Source organism: Stegostoma tigrinum, chromosome 27 (assembly GCF_030684315.1).
Source record: "Stegostoma tigrinum isolate sSteTig4 chromosome 27, sSteTig4.hap1, whole genome shotgun sequence".
Classification (NCBI taxonomy): domain Eukaryota; kingdom Metazoa; phylum Chordata; class Chondrichthyes; order Orectolobiformes; family Stegostomatidae; genus Stegostoma; species Stegostoma tigrinum.
The window spans coordinates 35,709,484-35,732,299 of record NC_081380.1 but is presented as its reverse complement, the minus strand read 5'-3'; the positions used below and the strand labels follow the sequence as shown (position 1 = coordinate 35,732,299).

Sequence of the window (22,816 nt, the reverse complement as noted above, 5' to 3'; positions counted from 1 at the left end):
ACATCTCTCACATTCTCTGTCTGTCTCACCTTTCATACCTGGAACTTTCCTTTAGTGGTACATTTCAACATTCGGAACTCCAGGTCTGCTTAGCTTTAGACATACTTTTTCATCTCTCAAGTACTTAAACAATAGTGATGGACTTTGAAAAAGAATTTTAAGTGTCTCAATTCTCTTCATATTAGAAATCACACAGAAACATACATTAAAAGTATTGAATGGGCTCTTGCACAGTTCCTACAGCATCCATTAAACTCAACTTAAAATACGACAGAAAGGGTAAATTAAAATGAAATGTACCTAGGAACAGGAGTGGGCCATTCAGCCCTTCGAGCCAGATCTGTCATCCAATGAAATCATGGCTGATCTGTAGCCAACTTCATATACCTATCTTTGGACCAAATCCCTCCACGCCTTTTCCTAGCAAAAATTTATCTATCTTAGATTTAAAATTAACAACTGTCCAGCATGCACTATCATTTGTGGAATAGAGTTCCAAACACCTATCACCCTTTGTGTGTAGAAGTGCTTCCCAACATCTCTCCTGGACAGTCTGGCCCTAATTTTTAGACACTGCCCCTGTTCTAAAATTCTCAGCATTTCCATTAGTGCAGCTTTGACTGACCAACCAAAGGACATCTAAGTCAGGCGGCCTGACAAAGGAGCAGTACTCTGAAATTTTATGGTTTCAATTAAACCTGCTGGGCTATAACCTGATGTCAACGTGACTTCTGACTTTGCACACTGAAGTCAACCATGGTGTTACATGCTTTTAATTTTCTTAAGTAGCATGGCAGAATTATATTATTGCTGAAATGTTGATACTTCATTAAAACAGGGTGTTCAAAATATAGAACTACAATCCAATAATAGAGTAATTGGAACATGAGGATAAGAATATTATTAGTAAAACGTATATTCACCTCTGCATCTGGGCAGTGAATCAAACTGTCGTTTATCGAAGGTTTTGGAAGCACTTGCAGATGGAGTGTGTTGCCTTGTCCCTATGGAAGCCGGCCATTTGGCCCAATGAGTCCACACTGACCTTCTGAAAAGCACCCCACTCAGACCCCGTCTATCCCTGTAACCCTGCATCTCCCACGGCTAATCCTTCTAGCCTGCACACCTGTGGACACTATGGGCAATTTAATATGGCCAATCAAAAAACTCTGCACATCTTCGGACTGTGGGAGGAAAATACAGCACCTAGAGGAAGCCCATGCGGATGCGCGAAGAATATGCAAACCCTAATTCCTGGCGCAATGAGCCATCATGCCACCTAATAAACTTTGATGCAGATTAGCAGTACGGATGCCAACTCTGGTTGGTCATATTCCAAGTATATGACCTCCTACCTCCAACCTCCTTACCCACACACACCTGCTATTGGTCATCAACTACGGCCATCATCATGGTGAAGTACCTTCACACACCAGTCAGAAAGAGAACAGGCCCATCTCTACCCATGAATGGTGACAAAAAGTCTGAAAACGAACCTTCCAGCTCAGCGAGCAAACTCACATCCAGAACCTCAACCTGAGCTACAAATCTTTTCAAAACTCGCTATCATCTCTACCCAATCAGATAGATTCTTGGCTGTCAAGTAAATGGCCTCCCCAATCCTCGCTAAACCCACGTACACTTAAGTCAACTGTTTTAAATTTGAATAAATCAACAAAATGGTCAAAGAAAATGTGTTTAGAAACTTGTTTTCTTTGTTGACCCCACTCATCTCCTGCAAAAGCTGGCAACAATTAATTCCTGAAGAATCCAGAAGGAAAAGCCAGCAAAACATGAATGAGGCACACTTGGTTTGGATGTTTCAAACTGGAAGTCCAACACCAAGCAGTTCACTTCCCAGCTTGACTGGGGCTTTTCCCTTCCTTTTCTTTTTAACCCTCTCCAGGGGGCATTTGTGGAAGGTTTACCAATCACATGTAACAGTGGGATGAGACTTCTATCTGACAGTTTCCCAAAACCCAATCCATTTCTCTGGATTGAGGATTGTAGAGTCCTCTTGAAATCCCCAGACCATGGCCGCAGCAGCAATGGTATTTAAAGAGAACACGGCCTGACATCACTTCATTATCTCCCTGTAGTTTTGCATACAAGGACGAAACCAGTTCAAATACCAAAATTTCTTCTGGTCCTATTTAACTAAAATTAGGATTTTTTTGAACCTGTTGTGGCTTTATTCATGGAATTGAACGGCAGGAATAATTTTTGTCCCTGACAGGGTTATTAATATTGGAGAGCTAGTGGTACAGTGAGTTAGAACTGGGAGTACAACCTGTAACTGCCAATCCCTTGTAAACTGTTCCTCAAAGCTCAGGTCTCACGGTCCCATTTGTAGTTGTATTTCCCATGAGCTGGTTTGATTGAATTTTATGGGTCAGGAGATTCAGAAAGTCAAGGGCCTTTTTTGGTGCTTGATATCTAGAACAAAAGCTGTGATTGTTTATTTACTAGCAATATAGAACATAGAACATAGAACATAGAACATTACAGCACGGTACAGGCCCTTCTGCTCTCGATGTTGTGCCAACCTGTCATACCAACCTGAAGCCCATCTAACCTACACTATTCCATGTACGTCCATATGCTTGTCCAATGACGACTTAAATGTACCTAAAGTTGGCGAATCTACTACCGTTGCAGGCAAAGCGTTCCATACCCTTACTATTCTCTGAGTAAAGAAACTACCTCTGACATCTGTCCTATATCTTTCACCCCTCAATTTAAAGCAATGCCCCCTCATGCTCGCCATCACCATCCCAGGAAAAAGGCTCTCCCTATCCACCCTATCTAACCCTCTGATTATTTTATATGTTTCAATTAAGTCACCTCTCAGCCTTCTTCTCTCTAACGAAAACAGCCTCAAGTCCCTCAGCCTTTCCTCCTAAGGACCTTCCCTCCATACCAGGCAACATCCTAGTAAATCTCCTCTGCACCCTTTCCAAAGCTTCCACATCCTTCTTACAACGCGGTGACCAGAACTGTACGCAATACTCCAAATGCAGCCTCACTAGAGTTTTGTACAGCTGCAGCATAACCTCATGTTTCCGGAACTCGATCCCTCTGTTAATAAAAGCTAAAACACTGTATGCCTTCTTAACTACCCTATCAACCTGGGTGGCAACTTTCAAGGATCTGTGTACATGGACACCGAGATCTCTCTGCTCATCTACACTACTAAGAATCTTACCATTAGCCCAGTACTTTGCCTTCCGGTTACTCCTACCAAAGTGCATCACCTCACACTCGGCTGCATTAAACTCCATTTGCCACCTCTCAGCCCAGCTCCGCAGCTTATCTATGTCTCTCTGTAACCTACAACATCCTTCTTCACTATCCACAACTCCACCGACCTTAGTGTCGTCTGCAAATTTACTAACCCATCCTTCTACGCCCTCATCCAGGTCATTTATAAAAATTACAAACAGCAGTGGACCCAACACCGACCCTTGCGGTACACCACTAGTAACTGGTCTCCAGGATGAACATTTCCCATCAAGTATCACCCTCTGTCTTCTTTCAGCAAGCCAATTTCCAATCCAAACTGCTGCATCTCCCACAATCCCATTCCTCCGCATTTTGTACAATAGCCTACTGTGGGGAACCTTATCGAATGCCTTGCTGAAATCCATATACACCACATCAACCGGTTTACTCTCATCTATCTGTTTGGTCACCTTCTCAAAGAACTCAATAAGGTTTGTGAGGCATGACCTTCCCTTCACAAAGCCGTGCTGACTATCCCAATCAAATTATTCTTTTCTAGATGATTATAAATCCTATCTCTTATAACCTTTTCCAACACTTTACCAACAACTGAGGTAAGGCTCACTGGTCTAATGAGATTATCATATGAAATGGGGTTGGAGAGCTCAGTTGGTTGGGTGAGTGATAATGGGAACTGCAGATGCTGGAGAATCCAAGATAATAAAATGTGAGGCTGGATGAACACAGCAGGCCCAGCAGCATCTCAGGAGCACAAAAGCTGACGTTTCGGGCCTCACATTTTATTATCTTCAGTTGGTTGGGTGGCTGGTTTGCAATGCCAATTTGGGTTCAATTCCCAAATCAGCTGAGGTCCCACCTTCTGATCATCAACCTTTGCCAAATCCTCAGGTCAAGCCGTCCTCAGCTGTTTCACTCTAATACAAGCAGGACTATGATGTGAAATATACAGCAATTAATGATGACATTTTGCACTTTGTTGTTGTTCTTTATCCTCAGTAATGCACTGCCTTGTGATTCAAAAAGACAATTGGTCTCAATTAGTTAGCACATTGCATTTTATGGGAGGATGTGGCAGAAAGATGATGATCTCTCCTTTATGCTTTTTCTCATTTTCTCTTTCTTACTGTATTTCTATTTATCTCTCTCTTACTCCCTTTCTGCTTTTGCACTCTCCTTCTCTCTCTCTCTCTCTCTCTCTCTTTCTCTGTCTCTCTCAACACATTTGCTCTACCGCACTGACCTCTCTCTCTCTGGGTCAGATTTTCAGTCTGGGCGCAGGCAGTGGGAAATTTCACGAGCCAGCCTACCCACTCTGGTGGAAGATGCAGGGACTGGATTTTGATGGTTGGGGAGGGTTGATGTTGGCTAAAGTCAGGCCAGTTGAGCACCTGGAGACCTCAGAGGCAGAAGCTGGGGCTGCCAGGTGCGGGAGTGAGCTGTTCACGTTCTTCCAACATGCCAAGCAACGTCCCTCCACACATATCACAAGACTGTTGGAGTGGAGGTAGGCCATTTGGCCCATCAAGCCTGCTTCAGTATTCAATGAGATCACAGCTAATCTGATAATCATAGATCATAGGATTCCCTACAGTGTGGAAACAGACCATTTGGCCCATTGAGTCCATACCGACTCTCCGAAGTGCAACTCACCCAGACCCACCCTATCCCCATTACCCTGCATTTCTCATGGCTAACCCACCTAGCCTACACATCTATAGACACTACGGGCAATTTAGCATGGCCAGTCCACCTAACCTGCACATCTTCGGACTGTGGGAAGAAACCCACGCAGACATTGGGACAATGTGCAAACTCCACACAGATAGTTGCCTGAGGGTGGAATGAAACCCAGGTCCCTGGCGCTGTGGGACAGCCTGCTAACCACAGTGCTACCCAATTCCACTTCAATTTCACTCTCCTCTCTTTTCCATAAAACCTTTGATGTCCTTAGTGATTGAAATTCAGTTTATTTAAGCCCTGAATATTGTTAATGACCCAGCCCTGGCAGCACTTTTCTTGGAGAGATGTAATTCCTCCTCATTTTTGTCTTGAATGTGTGGCTCCCTTACTGTGAGATTGTGGCCTGTGGTCCTAAACTCTCCAGTAACCTTTCTGCACCTACCTTGTTAAGTCTCCTAAGAATCTTGTATGTTTCAATAAGATGGCCTCTCATTCTTCTAAACTCCAGTGAGTACAGGCCCAACCTGTACAGCCTCTCCTCATCAGTCAGTCCCTTTAAACCAGGGATTGAACCTTCTCTAGACCACCTCCAATACCCATATAGCTTTCTGTAGGTAGGGTGAGCGAAACTATTCCCAGTACCCCTGGCGTGGTCTGACTCATGCCTTGTATAATTTTAGGAAGGCTTTCCAACTTTTATACTCCATCTGCTTTGAATTTATGGGCAACATTCCACCCTATTACCTGCTAAACTTACATGCTAGCCTTTAGTGGTTCATACACAAGCACCTCCCAAATCTCTCCATGTGGCAGCGTTCTGCATTCCTTCTCTATTTCAATAAAATTAAGCTTCTCTAGTCTTCCTCCGAAGTTTAAAACCTCACATTTTCCTACATCCCTCAGTAAACTCTGTGTCATCCTCATCCCCTTGCATTCTGTAAACTCGATGACTGTGTACTTACTTCTCTCATTCAAGTCATTAATATCATTAACAATCATTACAATCAGAGTGATCATTGCATCATAAATGCATACTGTAAGTAACTGTGGACCTGGCACTGTTCCCTGTGGCACTCGACTATTACGGGTTGCCATGCTGAAAATGCCCCCTTATTCTCAACTCTTAGCATGCTATTTGTTAGCCAGCTCTTTATCATTTTAACATACAACCTCAACACCGTGGGTTCTTATCATAATAAGTAGCCTCATGTATCAAAAGCCTTTGGAACTATATTACATCTACTGGCTCCCCCTTATCTACCACATCAAATTATTCTAATCAATTTGTCAGGCATCATCTCCCTTTCATGAAGTTTCTGCTTGATTATATTATGCATTTGTAAATGTTCTCTTATTACATATTTTACAATAGACTCTAACTTTTGCCCAGTGACAGGTGTGAAGCTAACTGGTGTAAAGTTACCTGTGTTTTTTTTGTTATCCACCTTTTTAGAAAAGGCAGTTTTCCAATCGCCTGGGATTTTTCCAAAGTCTAACGATTCATGGACGATAACTACTGGTGCAGCCATTATCTGTGGAGCTACTTCCTTTAATATTTGAGGATGCAAATCATCATGTCCAGGAAATAGATCAGCCTTTGACCAAATTAGTTTCCCTAGTACTTTCTCTTTAGTAATAATCATCATTTTTATTTCCTCACCTCCTTTTGCCCCTTGATTTAGTATTTTTGGAAAGCTATTAACATCCTCCACTATTCAGACTGATGAAAAGTATTTATTTAACTCCTCTGCTATTTTCTGGCTCCTCATTATTATTTACCCAGCCTCATTATCTAAAGTGATAAAATTCACTTTGGCCTCTGTCTTCATTTTTATATACTTAAAGAAGCTCTCTCTGTCTGTTTTTACATCACTTGCTGGTTTTACCCGCATCAGTAATTTTCTTTCTTTTTTGGCCATCTTTTGCTGGCTTTTAAAACCTACCCACTCCTCGGTTTTAGCTTTAATCGTTACCATGTTGTGTATGCTTTTTGTTTCAGTTTCCTCATCTTTCTTCATTAACCATGGCTGGTTTATACCCTTCCTAGAGTCGTTCTTTGTCACTGGGATATATCTTTGTTCAAAATATACACACATTTGTCTTTGTGGCTACATCTGCCAATTTGATTTTCTCAATCTAAATTTTTTTCTCTCTCCTTCGCTTTATCTCTCTTTCTCCCTTTGACTTTCTTTCTCACTCTTTTGTTAAGCCTGAAAAGCCTCTGGATCCCCTGACCTTGCGAATCACCAATCTGTCTCTGCTCACACTCTGATACTGCTCAGGAATAACTGCCATGAGTGATGGAAAGTGCACCGTTAGTCCTATTTATCTGGAGTTGACAGAAAATTATTAACTTGCCAATGAATTAATCTGCTCTTTAATTTTCTTTGCCCGAATCATAAAATGTTCCCACATTATGCCAACAGCAGGATCATTCTTTCAACATAGTGAAGGCTGCCAGATAAACAAGACAGCACGGCCTGAGGTCATAACTGTTTAGTTTAAAGAAAGGATATTGTGATACTTTTCAACTCGCTGAAAAAGAAAATAGCTCCTCCATCACATCTGTCATTTTAATCTAATTCTGGATTTTATTAGAGGGCTCACAATCATCGTATTTACATCAATTCTGTCACAATGACAGCATTCGCATACTGACGATGTGATTTGTGTCGCAGAAACATATTCCTGCAACTATTTTTTCTCCATCCACCTGCACTAAATCCCTCGCTTCATTTTACTTTTACCATCGAGGTTATAACCATAACTCATTCTAAGCTATGGAACACATTTCCATACAGAGATTTAAAATGCAAAGGAATAAAAGTCATGCTTCAGCAGAATGAAACACTGGTCAGTATACGCCTGCAGCACTGTGAGTAGCTCTGGGCAACACAGACATATTGGCCTTGGAGGGAGTGCAGTGTCAACCGAGCAGAAATGTTGGATGGCATGGCGGTTCATTGGTTTAGTACTACTGCCTCACAGTGCGTGGGACCTGGTTTCAATTCCAAACTTAGGCAAATGTCTGTGTGGAGTTCTCCCCGTGTCTGTGTTGGTTCCCTCCGGGTGCTCTGGCTTCTTCCCACGGTTCACAGATGTGCAGGTTAGTTGAATTGGCCAATGCTAAATTGCCCATAGTGTGCAGGGATGTGCAGTGTAGATGGATTAGCCATGGGAAATGCAGGGTTTATGGCGGTCTGTGTGGGATGCACTTCTCAGGGTCGGTGCAGACTTGATGGGCCAAATGGCCTTTCGCCGCACTGTAAGGATTCTATATGAATCTGGACTCCAAGAATTAAATTATGAGGAGAAGCTACACAATGTAGGGTTGTATCTCCTGGAATCTAGAAGGTTAAGGATGTCAAATTTTAAACGTTTAAGCAGAACAGATAGGGTAGATGGAGAGAAATTATTTGTGCTAGTTGGGAGTTTAGAACTAAAGGATGAAGTCTAAAAATAAGGGCCAAAATTTTCAGGAGTGTACTTTGAGAGTCACAAGATTAATTATTAACTTCAAACCTGAAGTTGATAGATATTAGTTATCCAAATGAATCGAGGGGTATAGAGTAAAGGCAGCTGAATAGATTTGGATCCATTCCATTACCACTATGCCATTGCCTCCCCACCATTTAACCCACAACCTACATCACTAAAAAAAAACAGATCACCTCGTCACCATCGTATTGTTTGTGGGAGCTTGCTCTGCAAATTGGCTGCTAGTTTTTCTACGTTACAGCAGTGACTCAGAAGTAAATAACTGATTACATGACTCTTCACTGACTATACAGCACTTTGTGATGTCTTGAGATTGTTAAAGGCAGTGTATCTGTCTTCCACTATTGGAGTCTGATGGAATCCCCCATTTTAATTTATTTTAGCTGGGGTGTACTGTTTCTAGGCGAAAGACCAACAAGTGGCCCTTTCGTGAACAGGTCATCTGCCGTTGCCCCTGCTGAGAAGCTGGAATTTCAAGCATCTTCAGGAAACACTGAGCACCTGCACCTGGTGTTTTGCAAACCTCAATAGAGCTGTTGCTCGCTCAATGAGCCCGAACCATCACTTGCTTTTTTTTAAAGCTGTGGTTGGTCCAGCATCAAACACTGTCCACAAAATTTCATGAGGAACCTTATCCTCAAACATGATGCAATGTTTCAACAGCAAGGGTCGGAAATGTGATTGCACCAAATTTACCAATCCTTTATTGTAAATACTTCCTGTGCTGCTAATTCCATCACTTTTGGCTGTTTCTGAACATCTGATGGCTACAGCCACTGAGTGAAGGCTAAATTTGAAAAGCTGAAGTAGCATTGAAGCATACAGACATACTGTAACAGTCTGCTGCTCAGAAATTAGCTTGTTAAGGGGAAGGGCATGTTTGTGTCCCTCAAGTGAGGAATGTAAATGCCGAGAAATGTAATAATTTTTACTTCTGTCACCGTTAAATATTTCCAGTTCAGACGCTACATAAGGAACAGTTCTTGCATATCACAGCCACAATGCAACTTAAATCTTCACAAGACTACCAGCGTGGTAATACTGTATCTTTCCTCACAATACTCAGCCTTATAGTGGCTTTTATTGACATTATTAATCAAATGCACGTTAATGTCAAATTATAGGCACTTGTACATTGTGAACACATCTCATTAAGAGCTGAGATGAATCTTTACTTGCCATTCTTGCAGTGAACAGAAAAAGTGCTCACCTCTTCAGCTTGCAATACATCAGGCTTTCAAATGAAAAACATCATTTTGACTCACTTAAGTACTAGCCTCTCCTGTGCAATCAGAAATTTCTATTAGCCAAAACAGAAATTCTGATCAATATCCAAATGAATCCTGCATATTCACAGGGGAATTTCTGGTCATTGGTGACAGAAATCCCTTTCTTAATAAGGCAATCAAGTTACGTCTTTCAAATCATGGATGGCTCATGTTCTATGCTGTCTGTAAGTATGTCCTAGTAATCAGTTCCACATTGAAAACATCAGGAGCTGCTATTAATGTCACAGTGTGTTAAGGAGCTTAAGGGAATGTCATCAAGAATCTATTGTGAACTCCCAAAACCCACTGCTCATAAATTCACAACAATAAGTAAAATGCCATGCAACACATTGTTAACAGAATAACAGGGTGAAACACTAACGGTGTGAATCTGGAGATTTCCATTACGATCAGCCATTCTGCAATCTCAGTTTTGCACCTGATTAGTAATTGAAAGTGAACTACCACAATAAATATCAGGGGTTGGACAGTGATGTTTAGACTGTGGAATAGCTTTCAGTGAGTTACTGCAGAATGAGAGTGGGCGTGAGGGTCTACATGCCTGATTGACCATTGAGGTAAATGAACTTTTATGTATTAATGTAACAACTGTCAGTTATTAGAGGGTAAGGTTCAGATCATAATTTTTCTTTTTTGAATAATCAAGCTTTTGAGTGAATAGTTGGAACTGGGACCCCGTTCCTGTTGGTTATTCATATTATGAACCATGGCCTTGGGCAATCCATTCTTTGACCTTATCCAACCATTGAAATGTCATAGAGATTCAACCTTCTCAATGGCCCACATGAGTGCTGATGCTACTGGGCATGCTGAGCTGGCACCCTTCTTATTGATTACATTGTAAAAAGGAAAGGAAAAAGCTATGGTGAGCCTGGAGTGAAAGCCAAAACAAATATTGTATTTAAAATCAGTTAATTTTCATTTAAATATGTTTTTGAGTATTTGTTATTTCTATTGGAACAACTTAGCCCAATAAAATGACACCTATTATCACAATTCATTTTATTGAACATTTGGGCTATTTTTCAGTCTTTGGGCCGAAATGTGAAAAAAAAAATCATCATCCCAGTGAGATGAACATTTCTCTAGACTGCTACTGCGTTGGGATCGACACCATCTGTTTTGAGAAATCAATCTCTATTGATGAAAAGTATCAAACCTTAGCACTAAGTCAGTGTGCAGTGGAACATGCAGGTTGCAAACAAAAAATGCTGGAAATCACTGTGGGTCAGGTAGCACGTATGGAGAGAGAGCAAGCTAACGTTTGGAGTCAAGGTGACTATTCATCAAAACTGATGTGAGGTGTGGAGGGGGACCGTGTTTATGGATTGGTGGTTTGCTCCCATCAACCACAAAGATGTCAAGAGGTGATAAGCACGAGATGTTTGTGAGTAAGCTTAGGACAGGCCCGCTCTCTTAAGCTGTGTTCAATGAACTATCCGAGTTGATAGGTGTGAGATCAGGAGAAACTTTTTAAGCCAGAGAGTGGAGAATCTATGGAATCCATTGCCTTAGAAGGCTGTGGAGGCCAGTTCATTTGAGTACATTTAAGACTGAGATAGATAGGTTTGTGATTATCAAGAGGATCAAGGGTTATGGGGAGAAAGCAGGAGAATGGAGTCGAGGAACTTATCAGCCACGATTGAATGGGAGAGTAGACTCAATGGGCTGAGTGATCAGAGATAATGGGACCTGCAGATGCTGGAGAATCCAAGATAACAAAGTGTGGAGCTGGATGAACACAGCAGGCCAAGCAGCATCTCAGGAGCACAAAAGCTGATGTTTTGGCCTAGGATGAAGGTTCTAGGCCTGAAATGTCAGCTTTTATGCTCCTGAGATGCTGCTTGGCCTGCTGTGTTCATCCAGCTTCACACTTTGTTATCGATGGGCTGAGTGGCCTAGTTTCTGTTCCTATGTCTTATGGTCTTATTACAGCCAGTACAGAAGAGCAGGAAGTGAGAGAATAAAATAAAAACAAACAATGGTGGATGCTGGAGATCTGAAGCGAAAACAGAGATTGCTGGCAAAACTCAGCAGGTCTGGCAGCTTCTGTGGGAAGAAAGCAGAGTTAAAATTTCAAATCTGAGTCAATTCATGTGAGACTGGAAGAGCACAGTAGGCCAGACAGCATTGGAGGAGCAGGAAAGTCATCATTTTGGGTGGAAACCTTTCATCAGTCTCCAAGCAACATTTCAAATCTGGTGTCTATAATTCCCACAGATGCTGTTGGACCTGCTGAGTTTCATCAGCGATTTTTATTTTTGTTTCAGAGTACAAGATGCTCCTCCCAGTGAGTTATGCTGTAATAATGATTCAGATGCAGCAACACCTACAAATACTTCTTCAGCTAACAATATCTGACATAGAATTACCGAATATATGCAGCAGTCAAATTAGGTCTTTCTTCCTGATAGACGAAAGCAACTTCAGATTTCTTCCTAATTGGGTGGGACTACTAATTGGCTTTTCCTTAATAAGATGCTTGAAATACAGGGAAAGGGAAAGGTGCAGAGGCTGAGCAAAGTCTTGTTTGGCTGTTAATTAATGATTCTTAAACATATCCTTGAAACACCATCTCCTTATTTTGTTAAATCAGCCAATATATACAGCAGTAATATTCAGCACTGCAACTAGTACTGACATTGGTTATTTCAACCATAAATCTACCATCACCCAGAACAAAGTGCCCTTCTTTTGAGTGGACAGCTGATTTTCCATGATGCTTTTACATTATTATATTGAGCACATTACCCATATTTGAAGTGCCCAAGGGAGCAGAGTAGATGTGACTGCTCATCCTCTGTTATGTGTATCCTCGCAAGTGTCAACACTTGAAAATGTGAAGCATGTGGAGCATAATCATTCTAAAGTGTCTTACAGATTGCTACTGCGTAAACTATATTTAAATGACTGACAGAGGAGCTTTAAATCTCTACTTGCGGCTGCTGTTAATGTTTAGGCACTTCCTCCTTGTTTGTGGTTTCCTGCACTTATTTAGCACTAAATATTTCTGCATTTTTGCACTTATTGTCAGTACCGAGGGTTCTGGGTCAGGTGCAGTACAAGAAGAATCTTTTTTTAAGGAAAAATACAAGTTTCAGTTCAAAGCCCATATTGTATGAATTGGGGTAATTGAGCAGTGTGAGAAGTAAAGCAAATCAGAATCTAGTTTTAAAGTCTGTAAGAGGAAGGAAAATCTGAAGAAGATTTGGCATTCTGAGGATTATAAAACTCTGAGAAAAATATTCTGGAGTAGGAGTCAATGCTAGTGAGTGTTTGGAAACTGAACTTCATGGCAAGGATGGTACAGAATTGTTAAACAGGTCATTTTTAACAATGTAATCTTGTTAAAGATAGGTAACACATTGACTAGATAGAGACGATGTAATAGATGTAACATTTTTAAGCATTCAACATATTTTATAAGGTGATTCAGGAAAGCCATATTAAAATTAACATTCAGCCATTTTTAGGAATGTAGCAACATCGATGATCAGTAATTGGAGTCCTGGAATCAATGGTAATATTAGTCCTCATAAGTAGTTTCCAGAAAATTGGCTGCCTCTTTAAACTGCACTTAATATTATTTTTTCCAATGACTATAAAACATGCGTTCACAGAACCCCTCATTAAATTCTTGACATCTCAAGTCACTTCACATTCAAACATCTTGCATATCTTTACAGAATCCTCCCTGTGCCTTCTAGCTTTGAAATTTAGGAGTCCTTTTTACAGCTTTTCCTGTTGCTTTTGAAGGCATCCTTGCTGCTGTCTCCGCTGTATCATCTCCTTTGGAGCTATCTCACTTAGAAGTAGCAATGTGACTTGAATTGGTGACCATCACCTCTCCCTCTTCAATGACTTTGCTCATTTTGTGCAAATGTTGACTTGTACAGATATTTTATAATTAACCTAGTCAGAGATATTATGACACACCTATGGAGTAGGTGGGATTTGAAACCAGGCCTCCTTGCTCAGAGGTAGGGACTCTTATCACTGCACCACAAGACCTCATAGAAGGCCTATAGAAGGAAGGAACAATTACCTACATGAGGTAATACATCTGGTGCAGTACATTTATAATCCTGGGGCCCAGACTAATGTTCTGGGGGTCATAGGTTCAAATCCTACCATAAAAGCTGATGGGGTTTAAATTCTGTTGAAAAATATGGAATTTAAAGCTAACCTTAGTAAGCTATTAGTTATTAACAGGAGCTACAGTCAGCCTGAAGATGAAACATGTTTTGGGGATAATTTGAACAATGGTAAGGTCCTGGGGAGTGTTGCCAAACAAAGAGACCTTGGGGTGCAGGTTCATAAATGCTTGAAAGTAGACCCACAGGTAGACTTGGTAGAGAAGAAGGCTTTTGGGGCACTTACTTTCATTGGTCAGTGCATTGAGTATGAGAGTTCAGAGATTGTGTTGTGGCTGTACAGGATGTTGCTTAGGTAACTTTTGGAACACTGTGTTCAATTCAGAATCTTTCCTCCTGTAGGAAAGATGTTGTTGCGCTCAAAAGAATTCAGAAAAGATACAAGGATGTTGACAGGGTTAGAGGGGAGGTTGAGGGGTGACCTTACAGAGGTTTATAAAATCATGACAAGCACAAATAGGGTCAGTAGCCATAGTCTTTTTCTCAGGGTAGCAAGTCCAAAACTAGAGGGGCATAGGTTTGAGGTAAGAGGGGAAAGATTTAAAAGGGACCTTTTCACACAGAGGCTGGTGCGTGTATGGAATGAGCTGCCAGAGAAAGCGGTGGAGACTGGTACAATTACAACATTTCAAAGGCATCTGGAAGGGTGTATCAATAGGAAGGGTTTACAGGGATACAGGCTAAATGCTGGCAAACAGGACTAGATTAATTTAGGATATCTAGTTGGCATTGATGAATTGGATCAAAGACTCAGGTTCCATGCTGTGCGTCTCTACGATTCTATGACTTAATAACTTGGTCATCAGGAAACTGATTAAGATTAAATACAGTGCTGGTTTATACACAGCCAAATTGTAGCAACTGGAAATTGACATTGGGCTGTTTGTGAAATCACCGTTCCACACAACCTCCTGTGTTTCCCACTTGATGAGTTGGATAAAATGAGTCCTATCCTGTACTTGATCCTTTGACAACCTTGGTTAATAAAAGACTGCCAAATGCGGTCTTAGAAATTTCAATTCACCCTCAGTATCTTTCTGGGGAGAGTATTCTTGATTTCCACTAACCCATTGTGTGAGAAAGAGCTTCCCGCTTTAATTCCAGAATGATACAAATCTAGTTTGAAAATTGTAATCCCTCGTTCTGAATTTTGCTCCCTGATGAAATAGTTTTCCTATATTCACTCTGTCACATTCCTTAATCATTGCACATGCCTCGACTGAACCACCCTGTCCATTTTCTGAACACAACAAAATATAAACCAAGCGCAGCTAAGAGATAGAATGTCCGATTGTTTTCCATATTCTTTCCTTAGATATGTATGTTACTTGAAAGGCTAGCAATTCTTATCCATTCCTGATTGACCTTGAATAGAATTGCTTACTATGCCATTTCAGTCAAGCATTAACTACATCACTGTGGGCCTGGAGTCACATGTAGGCCAGACCAGGAAAATGGCAGATTTCCTTCTGTACAGGGCACAAGCGAATCAGATTTCAAGAATTGGTCAAAGGGGCACGGCCCTTCTAGTTTCAGGGTTGGTTAGCGGCTGGTTCGTGATGTACATGTTCAATTCCCACACTGACTGAGCTTACTGTGAAGGGCTCTCCTTCTCAACCTCTCCCCTCATCTGAGGCACGATAACCCTCAGGTTAAACCACCATCGCCATCTCTCTCTAATGAGAGGGCAATCTATATGGTCTGCTCAGAATAGGGTGACTTTGCCTTTAGCTCAAACTATCTTAATATTCCAGATTTTCTAATCTACCTGTTCCAAGATTTTATGACACACACCCCTGGGGCAGGTGGGACTGGAGTCCAGGTCTCCTGTCCCAGTCGTAGGGCCACTGCCACTGTACCACAACAGCCCCCTATATTCCAAGTTTATTTAAATACCATCAGCTGCTGAGGAAATCATTGATCTTGCATCCCCACAGTATTAGCCCGGGCCTCAGGACTTCCAGTGCAGCAGTATTAATGCTATCTCAAATGAGCAGGCTAGATTGTTGATTCTGCTAATTGATCCTTCCTTTCATATCAGCTCAGGCAGGGATTGTCAACCACGATGCACCTCGCTTTCCTGCACAGCTAACTAGGAGAGCAATCAGGAGCAAGGATCCCGGCTAACATTTTGAAACATATAACATTCTAACAGGGCTGGACAGACTAGATGCAGGGAGGATGTTTTCCCTGGTTTAGGATTCTAGAATCAGAGTCACAGACTCAGGAAATGGGATAGAAAATTTAAGAATGGCTTGTGAAAAACATTCTTCCTTCAAAGGGTCATGAACCTGTGGAATTCTCTACCACAGAGGGTCGTGGAGGTCAAGTCTCTGAATACATTGAAAAAGGAGGTAGGTGAATTGTTAGATTATAAAGGCACCAGGCGATACAGGGAGACAGTAGGAATATGATATTGAGATAGAGGATCAGCCGTGATCAGATTAAATATGAGCGGGCTTGCAGAGCAGACTGGCCTATTGCTGCTTCTGGTTTCTACATTTCTATGTCCCTCTGCGAACCTCTTCTTCCCTGGTCTCAGATAACAGATACTCAGATGTTTTGATTGACAAGAGATCAGCACGGGACTGGATTCAGAGATTGTTAAATACCTGTCTTACACAATTCCCTAATCTCAGCCACTAACCACTGATTAGTGGGGTGTAGGGACAGCAATGAGATTGTTTAGTCAGCACTTAGTGCCAGGGATCAGGGTTCGATTCCAGTCTCGGGCAACAGTCTGTGTGGAGATTAAACATTCTCCCCGCGTCTGCGTGGGTTTCTTCTGGGTCCTCTGGTTTCTGCCAAAGATGTTCAGGGTTGGTGGAGTGGCCATGCTAAATTATCCCCAGTCAATACAGTGTGGAGCTGGAGGAGCACAGTAGGTCAGGCAGCATCAGACGAGCAGGGACAGCCTTCATCACGACTAGGGAAGGGGAAGGGAGCTCAGAAATAAGTAGACAGAGGGTGGGGCTGGGGGAAGGTAGATGGGACGGTGAGAGTTCGATGCAGGTAATGGGTAGTGGAGATCGCACCAGTGGGCTGCAATGGAAAACAGATCCACCAAGATCTTTTCAGAGGGAGGAGGACAACATGTTCAAGGTGGGCATCCGTGCAAGAGACTTCGCAGCAGGGTTGTTCCAACTCTGACTCCAGCATCTGCAGTTCTTGCTATCTCCTAGATACTAAATTTCCTGTTGTGCCCGGGGATGTGTAGATTAGGTGGATTAACTGTGGAAAATGTGGGATTATGGGGAATTGGTGGGATGTGCTTTGAGGTCAGTGCAAACTTACTGGGCTGAATGGCCTCTTTCTGCACTGTACAGTTTCTATGACTTGAGTTTTTGATTCCCTATCCCATCCTGATATCTGTAAATGCCAAGAGCCAAGACTTGAGATCTGCCAATTCTAGATATAGTTTAGTTCAGTGGTGGGAAGTTACCCACTGAGACCTCAATGGAATTTATAAAACACAAGGCTTTTTTTGACACCAAAACTGTGGTGAGCGCAGCTGCAATGAAGTTTCATTACAGCAAGGTCTTCAAATACCTTATATGGTTTTGAGTTGTGGTTTGAGCCCAGCCTGGTTTGTTGCTTTCTGTAAGGATTCTCATTTCTCAGCCTAGCTTTAGGAAACTCTTTATACTGTAAATTCAATATAAGTTAGCTCGATTTATGCAGGGTTTTAAAGAACAAAATTTAGAACTTAGTTGAGAGTCTAAATTGAAGAAAGCTCATTGGTCAAATCAGATTGGCTATGGTGCAGTTAAAACCCCCAAATGGCCATTAAGCAGATCAAAGCCATTAAGTGAATTTCTCTCTCAGTGCACTCTACGTATACAAGGAATGTTTATCATGACAGACGTCTTACTTTCAGCACTTCTAGGTCATTGAGGACTTCGGAAAAATTTCTGGGATGGTTCTTTGATGACATTGCAAATGGCCACTTTCAGTTTGCCCTCCCTCTTAATGAGTGAAGTGTGCTGACCAGGCAGGGATGTGCCAGGATACCAGGTCACCAGCCCAGAGTCATCCTTTATACTAACTTCAGATGGAGAGGCCAATGCGACAGCTGCTGTAGTGGCAAGAAGAGCAACAATTGATCTGATTCCCAAACTCTGTCTCCACCAGCCCAGAAACCCTTTTTGCAAGGATTTGGTCACAGGATTTGGAAACTATGAAAAATAGCCATGGTTCAGAACAATCTCTGGCAAATTTCAATCAATTAAACGATTCAACATGGTATTCTGTGGCCGGAAAAATATTGCTTAAAATCGTCAGGCATTTGTTGCTTGCATTTGTTGACTTAAACATTGCTTCACTGGAATATGTGGGATTTTTTTTATTCCGCAATGCACAACAGTTGAGGGGGAGACATCCTTTAGTCTTAAACCAATTGTGTTGGCTAAGCACATCCTCCCAGTAGGAGATGAGCCATTTGGCTTGAGTTGCAAACACACATCAGACCCACACAGCAGCGCCTGAAGGCAGTGCCGTCATAAGTTACTTAGAGTGATATCGGAATTACATATCTAAAGATTTCCCCTGCTTTGGTGGCTCTCGTGAAACTGTAATTAGGAAACATGTGTCAGAACTCATTGATCCTCCTGTGGCATTGTCCATGAGGAGACAAGATGCAGGTGGACTCTTCAGATGGGGCAGGGTTGGAGGGCAGGTGGTAAGTGAACTGGATCTTTCATGCTCATTTTAAAGTCACATACTTCATTCACACTTTTACATAATTCACTTCTGTATTTCTTTTATGTAGAAGAGCAAACGTATATATTAGTTTGAGGAGCACTGGGATAGACCTTGTCAAAGCATCACAGTTAAGCCATAGAACAGGTGAGACATCAAGAGTCTGAAGTCTCAAAGGTAGGGATGTCGTTATCACCTGACAAGTTTACCTACGTGGTTTCTGATGCAAGGTCAAAGAGCTGAAATGTCAATTCTGTTTCTCCTTCACCGATGCTGCCTGGCTGACTCAGTATTTCAGGCATTTTCTCTTTCATTTCAATGTATTCCCTGTTCTTGTATAGAGAGTTGCGGGCAACTTTCAGTTGTACAAATGACAATGTTACATTCTGGAGAAGTCTAAAGGAAAGTCATACCAGACTCAAAACTCTGTTTCTCTCTCCGCAGAAGCTGCCAGACCTGCTAAATTTCACCAGCACTTTCTGTGTTTACTCCATGTTCAGATGCTTGAGCCCACTGTGTTTGTTTGTATCTCACCAGCCCCAGTGATAAAGCGTGCATTCACTGCGTTTTCCCATTCAATTGCTTTATTGTTTTTTTTTCCAGAATCTTTGGATAAACTCACCCATTAGGTTTTGTTTTGATATACCTTTTATCTGCCTGTATTGATGGCTCAGGTCTAGAACTGCCCTGAGGTGACCTGAACCCCTCTTTGCAGCCAGCTGAAAGGAAGATACACAAATGGGAAGGGTTTGAAGGACCGAGGGCCAGAAGCTGGCAAACGGGACCAGATTAATTTAGGAGTTCTAGTCAGCACTGACTCTATGGCTCTAAGTTAGATACCAAACCATTCACCCCTCATTCTGTTTCCCTGGTGAAACACTGCAGCCTCCTGTCAGTAAAAGCTTTTGTGCTTCTAAGATGCTGCTTGGCCTGCTGTGTTCATCCAGCTCTACACTTTGTTATCTCCTGTCAGATAAACCCTGGTTACGAAGTTAGCAAAATGACCCGAAGTAGCCTATCCTCCCTCTGAGCTCCTGAAATGTCATGTATCCATATTGCTCATTAAGTTTGGTTTCTGACTGATGAAAACATTAAAATTAAAATTCGACATTCTTTCCTGATACCATCAAACCTACTTTATCAAGTATACTCGAGTTGGAGCTTGTTTAATTTTTGCTCATGCTTATTATCACCTCCATATAACCTGAAGGAATGCCTGAGATCTAATGGAATGCAGGAACAGATGATGGGTATATAAATGATGGTTAATTTGGCAGGAACTGATTGTGTTAATATGGGGAACGAGTGTTCAGTGGAATGTGAGTATTCTGAAGTGTGTTTAACTAATTTAAGGCTCTTGCTAAAAATGTTGGAACTGGTCTCTGTTTAAATGGATATTTCAAGTTTATAACAACGTTCCTTCAAAAAATGAGCACAATTATCATTGAAAACTCACTCTTTACAGCTCAAAATTTTTTGATTTTCTTGTAATGAGTTCTTCACATCGCCTTTATATCAGCAGTAGAAGAGGGATCTGGGATGATCTGTGAGGTTTTGTCAAGTGCCTCCCAGTGACAATGAAACTTCAAGTGATCAACACCAGCTGGGAGGAGTGCTTCATATGACAGTCCCAACATCCAACCATCATAGCACCACTTCGCCCCATAAGAACATTGTTGTTCAAGGCTTGCTATTTTACCCAAGTCCTGTTCTCACATCACCCAATCCTCACTGAATTACACTGGCTCCCGTTCTGACAATTCCTCATATTTAAAATCCTCATCCTTGTTTATGAATGCCTGCAATGGAGTCATTGCCTCCTACCTTCATTATTTCCTGCATTTTCCGAGATACCTGCACTTTCCCAATCCCAGTCTGTTGCCGAAACATAACCTCAATCATTCCCCATTGTGCCTTTAGCTGCCAAAGCCATAGGCTGTGGAATTTGCTATCTAAGTGAATCTCCCCCTTAAAACCAACCTCCTTAGATAAGGCTTTGACCAGCCAAATCAATATCTCCATCTGATGCTCAGTCGTCAACAAAAAGTTTATTGATAATGCTCTTGTCGGCATTTTGCTGCACCAAAGGTATTCTGTATAAACTCAAGTTGTTGTGGTTTGTGTTATCATTGAACAATACAAAACAAGGAGTGTCCTAGGTTTGATCTACAATCTGTACAGGCTTGATAATCTCAGTCTGGGCAGCAGCAAGGATGGTACAGTTGGCCTACATGGCTGACCAGCTTCTTGGTGCACGCTATCAAAAATTGGGAATTACCTCCTTGGATGGTCCTCTTGGATGACCTCCTGTGGGCTGTATTCCAGTAAGGGAGCAATGCTCTGACAGGATGGTGAGAAAGAAGCAGATCATTGATGAGTAGCCAATGTATCAACTTGGAGCACAATAGGACCAATTTTGAGTGTGTTCGCCAGTGGGGAACGCTTTCTTGTTTGATATATCTCTTATGGAAATGTGGGTGCACAATCTTTCAGCTTTTATGCATTTTATTATAAAATATCTTCTTTGGAAACCTATACAGGAGATTTATTAATAACACACATTGAGGTTGCTTTAGTTTCAGTCTTATTGCAAACTGTTGGTGATATATCTTATGATCAGCAAATAACTTCCAACCCAGCAGGATCCATACATCCCTATTTCATTCCTCTGCCTGTTCAGTTCCTGTATCGATAAAGGCAGCAATGGACATGACAACAGAGAGAATTGCAGCAGTCAGTTCACTCACCCGATGTTGTTTGCATGTATCCAGCCAGTGTGCAGATTCTCTTCTCACACAGTCCACTTGGCAGGAAGACAGTAACGATAGCCAGCAGAGCGCTGGTAGCTAGCAGCACGCAGCCTCCGGAACAGAGAACAGCACTCGTCTGAAACACCAACAGATGGGTAAAGGTTTCAGTCCCACTTCTCAGTTCAAACTTTCAATTAGTCAGACAGACCACTTGCTGCTGGGTCTCGATGGTTCACTCACACTCACAAACACACACACACACACACAATCACAAACACACACTCTTACAGACTTACACACGCACACACACATCTGGAGACACAGCTCTTTCAGGAGGAGTGATGAATGGGGCTTCTTCCTAAACAACGGCCCCTGCATTCTTAATTAGATACACAATACTTGTTCCTTATGTGAAAGAGACCCTGGAGCTCACAATGGCATTGTGTTGCACTGGGCTCATTTGTAATTGGAGGAGTTAAGACAAATTTAGATTCTACATTATATTTAAATTGGGAACACAATACATTAAAATGATAGGATAGCTCTACCATTGTTTAGTTATTAAATATATCTCATGGAGAGTCTGTTCCATTCCATGAAGCCAGGCAATTACTTTCTTCTAAGTGCAACAAATTGAACAATTAATATACAAGTTGAATTAATATACAGATACAATTAACAGTGCCAAGTGTTCATGGTCTCTATTGATCCCAGATGATGTGGCAGCAGTGATGCTAAACTAGACCAGAACTGCATTGTATCAGAGATAATAGGAACGGTAGATGCTGCAGAATCTGAGATAACAAAGTGTGGAGCTGGATGAACACAGCAGGCCGAGCAGCATCTTAGGAGCAGGAAAGATGACGTTTCGGGCCTAGACCCTTCATCAGAAATAGGGGAGGGGAAGGGGGTTCTGAAATAAATAGGGGGAGAGGGGGAGGCAGATTGAAGATGGATAGAGGAGAAGATAGGTAGAGAGGAGACAGACAAGTTAAAGAGGCGGGAATGGAGCCAGTAAAGGTGAGTGTAGAGGAGCGCTAAATAAACCTGTGTCCCCACTCCTGGTCACCCTCCAATCAGTGTCAAGTAGAAATTGCATTTATTTTTAGATACATTGAAGGCAGGAGTGCAGGTTTTTGGTCGCAGACTCCCTAATGTTTGAGGAAGGTCTGCAAAGGGAAACACCGTGAAACCTGGATTGTTGCAATGGGTGGCCTACACACTGATGACTGTAAAAAGACAGTGCCCAGCATACTGAGGCAGCCACCTCATTAGCTGGACTGCTCTCTGTCTTGCTGAAGCCTCTGAAGACCACCTCCATTGATAACTCTCTTGTTGACGACGCCAGCACGGTCACATTAATATTACAGCCCAAGTTCATTTCGTTTCCGGACCAACCTCATTTATATTACAGCCCTTACTTATTTATAGCACAAATCATCTTTGGTTACTTCATAGCTCAGAGTTGATGAAAATACAATCTATTCTTCTTTGTTTAGATTAC

The 22,816-nt window shown here is 41.9% G+C and overlaps 1 protein-coding gene across 1 annotated transcript in view; it reads right to left on the bottom strand.

Moving 5' to 3' along the window:
- Nucleotides 1-22,816, bottom strand: part of LOC125464427 (LHFPL tetraspan subfamily member 7 protein) — a 302,276-nt gene that overhangs the window by 151,282 nt on the left and 128,178 nt on the right. The window contains exon 2 of the mRNA XM_059655293.1: nucleotides 21,310-21,448. Within this exon, the coding sequence (XP_059511276.1) occupies nucleotides 21,310-21,448 (139 nt within the window). The remainder of the gene's footprint in view (nucleotides 1-21,309; nucleotides 21,449-22,816) is intronic.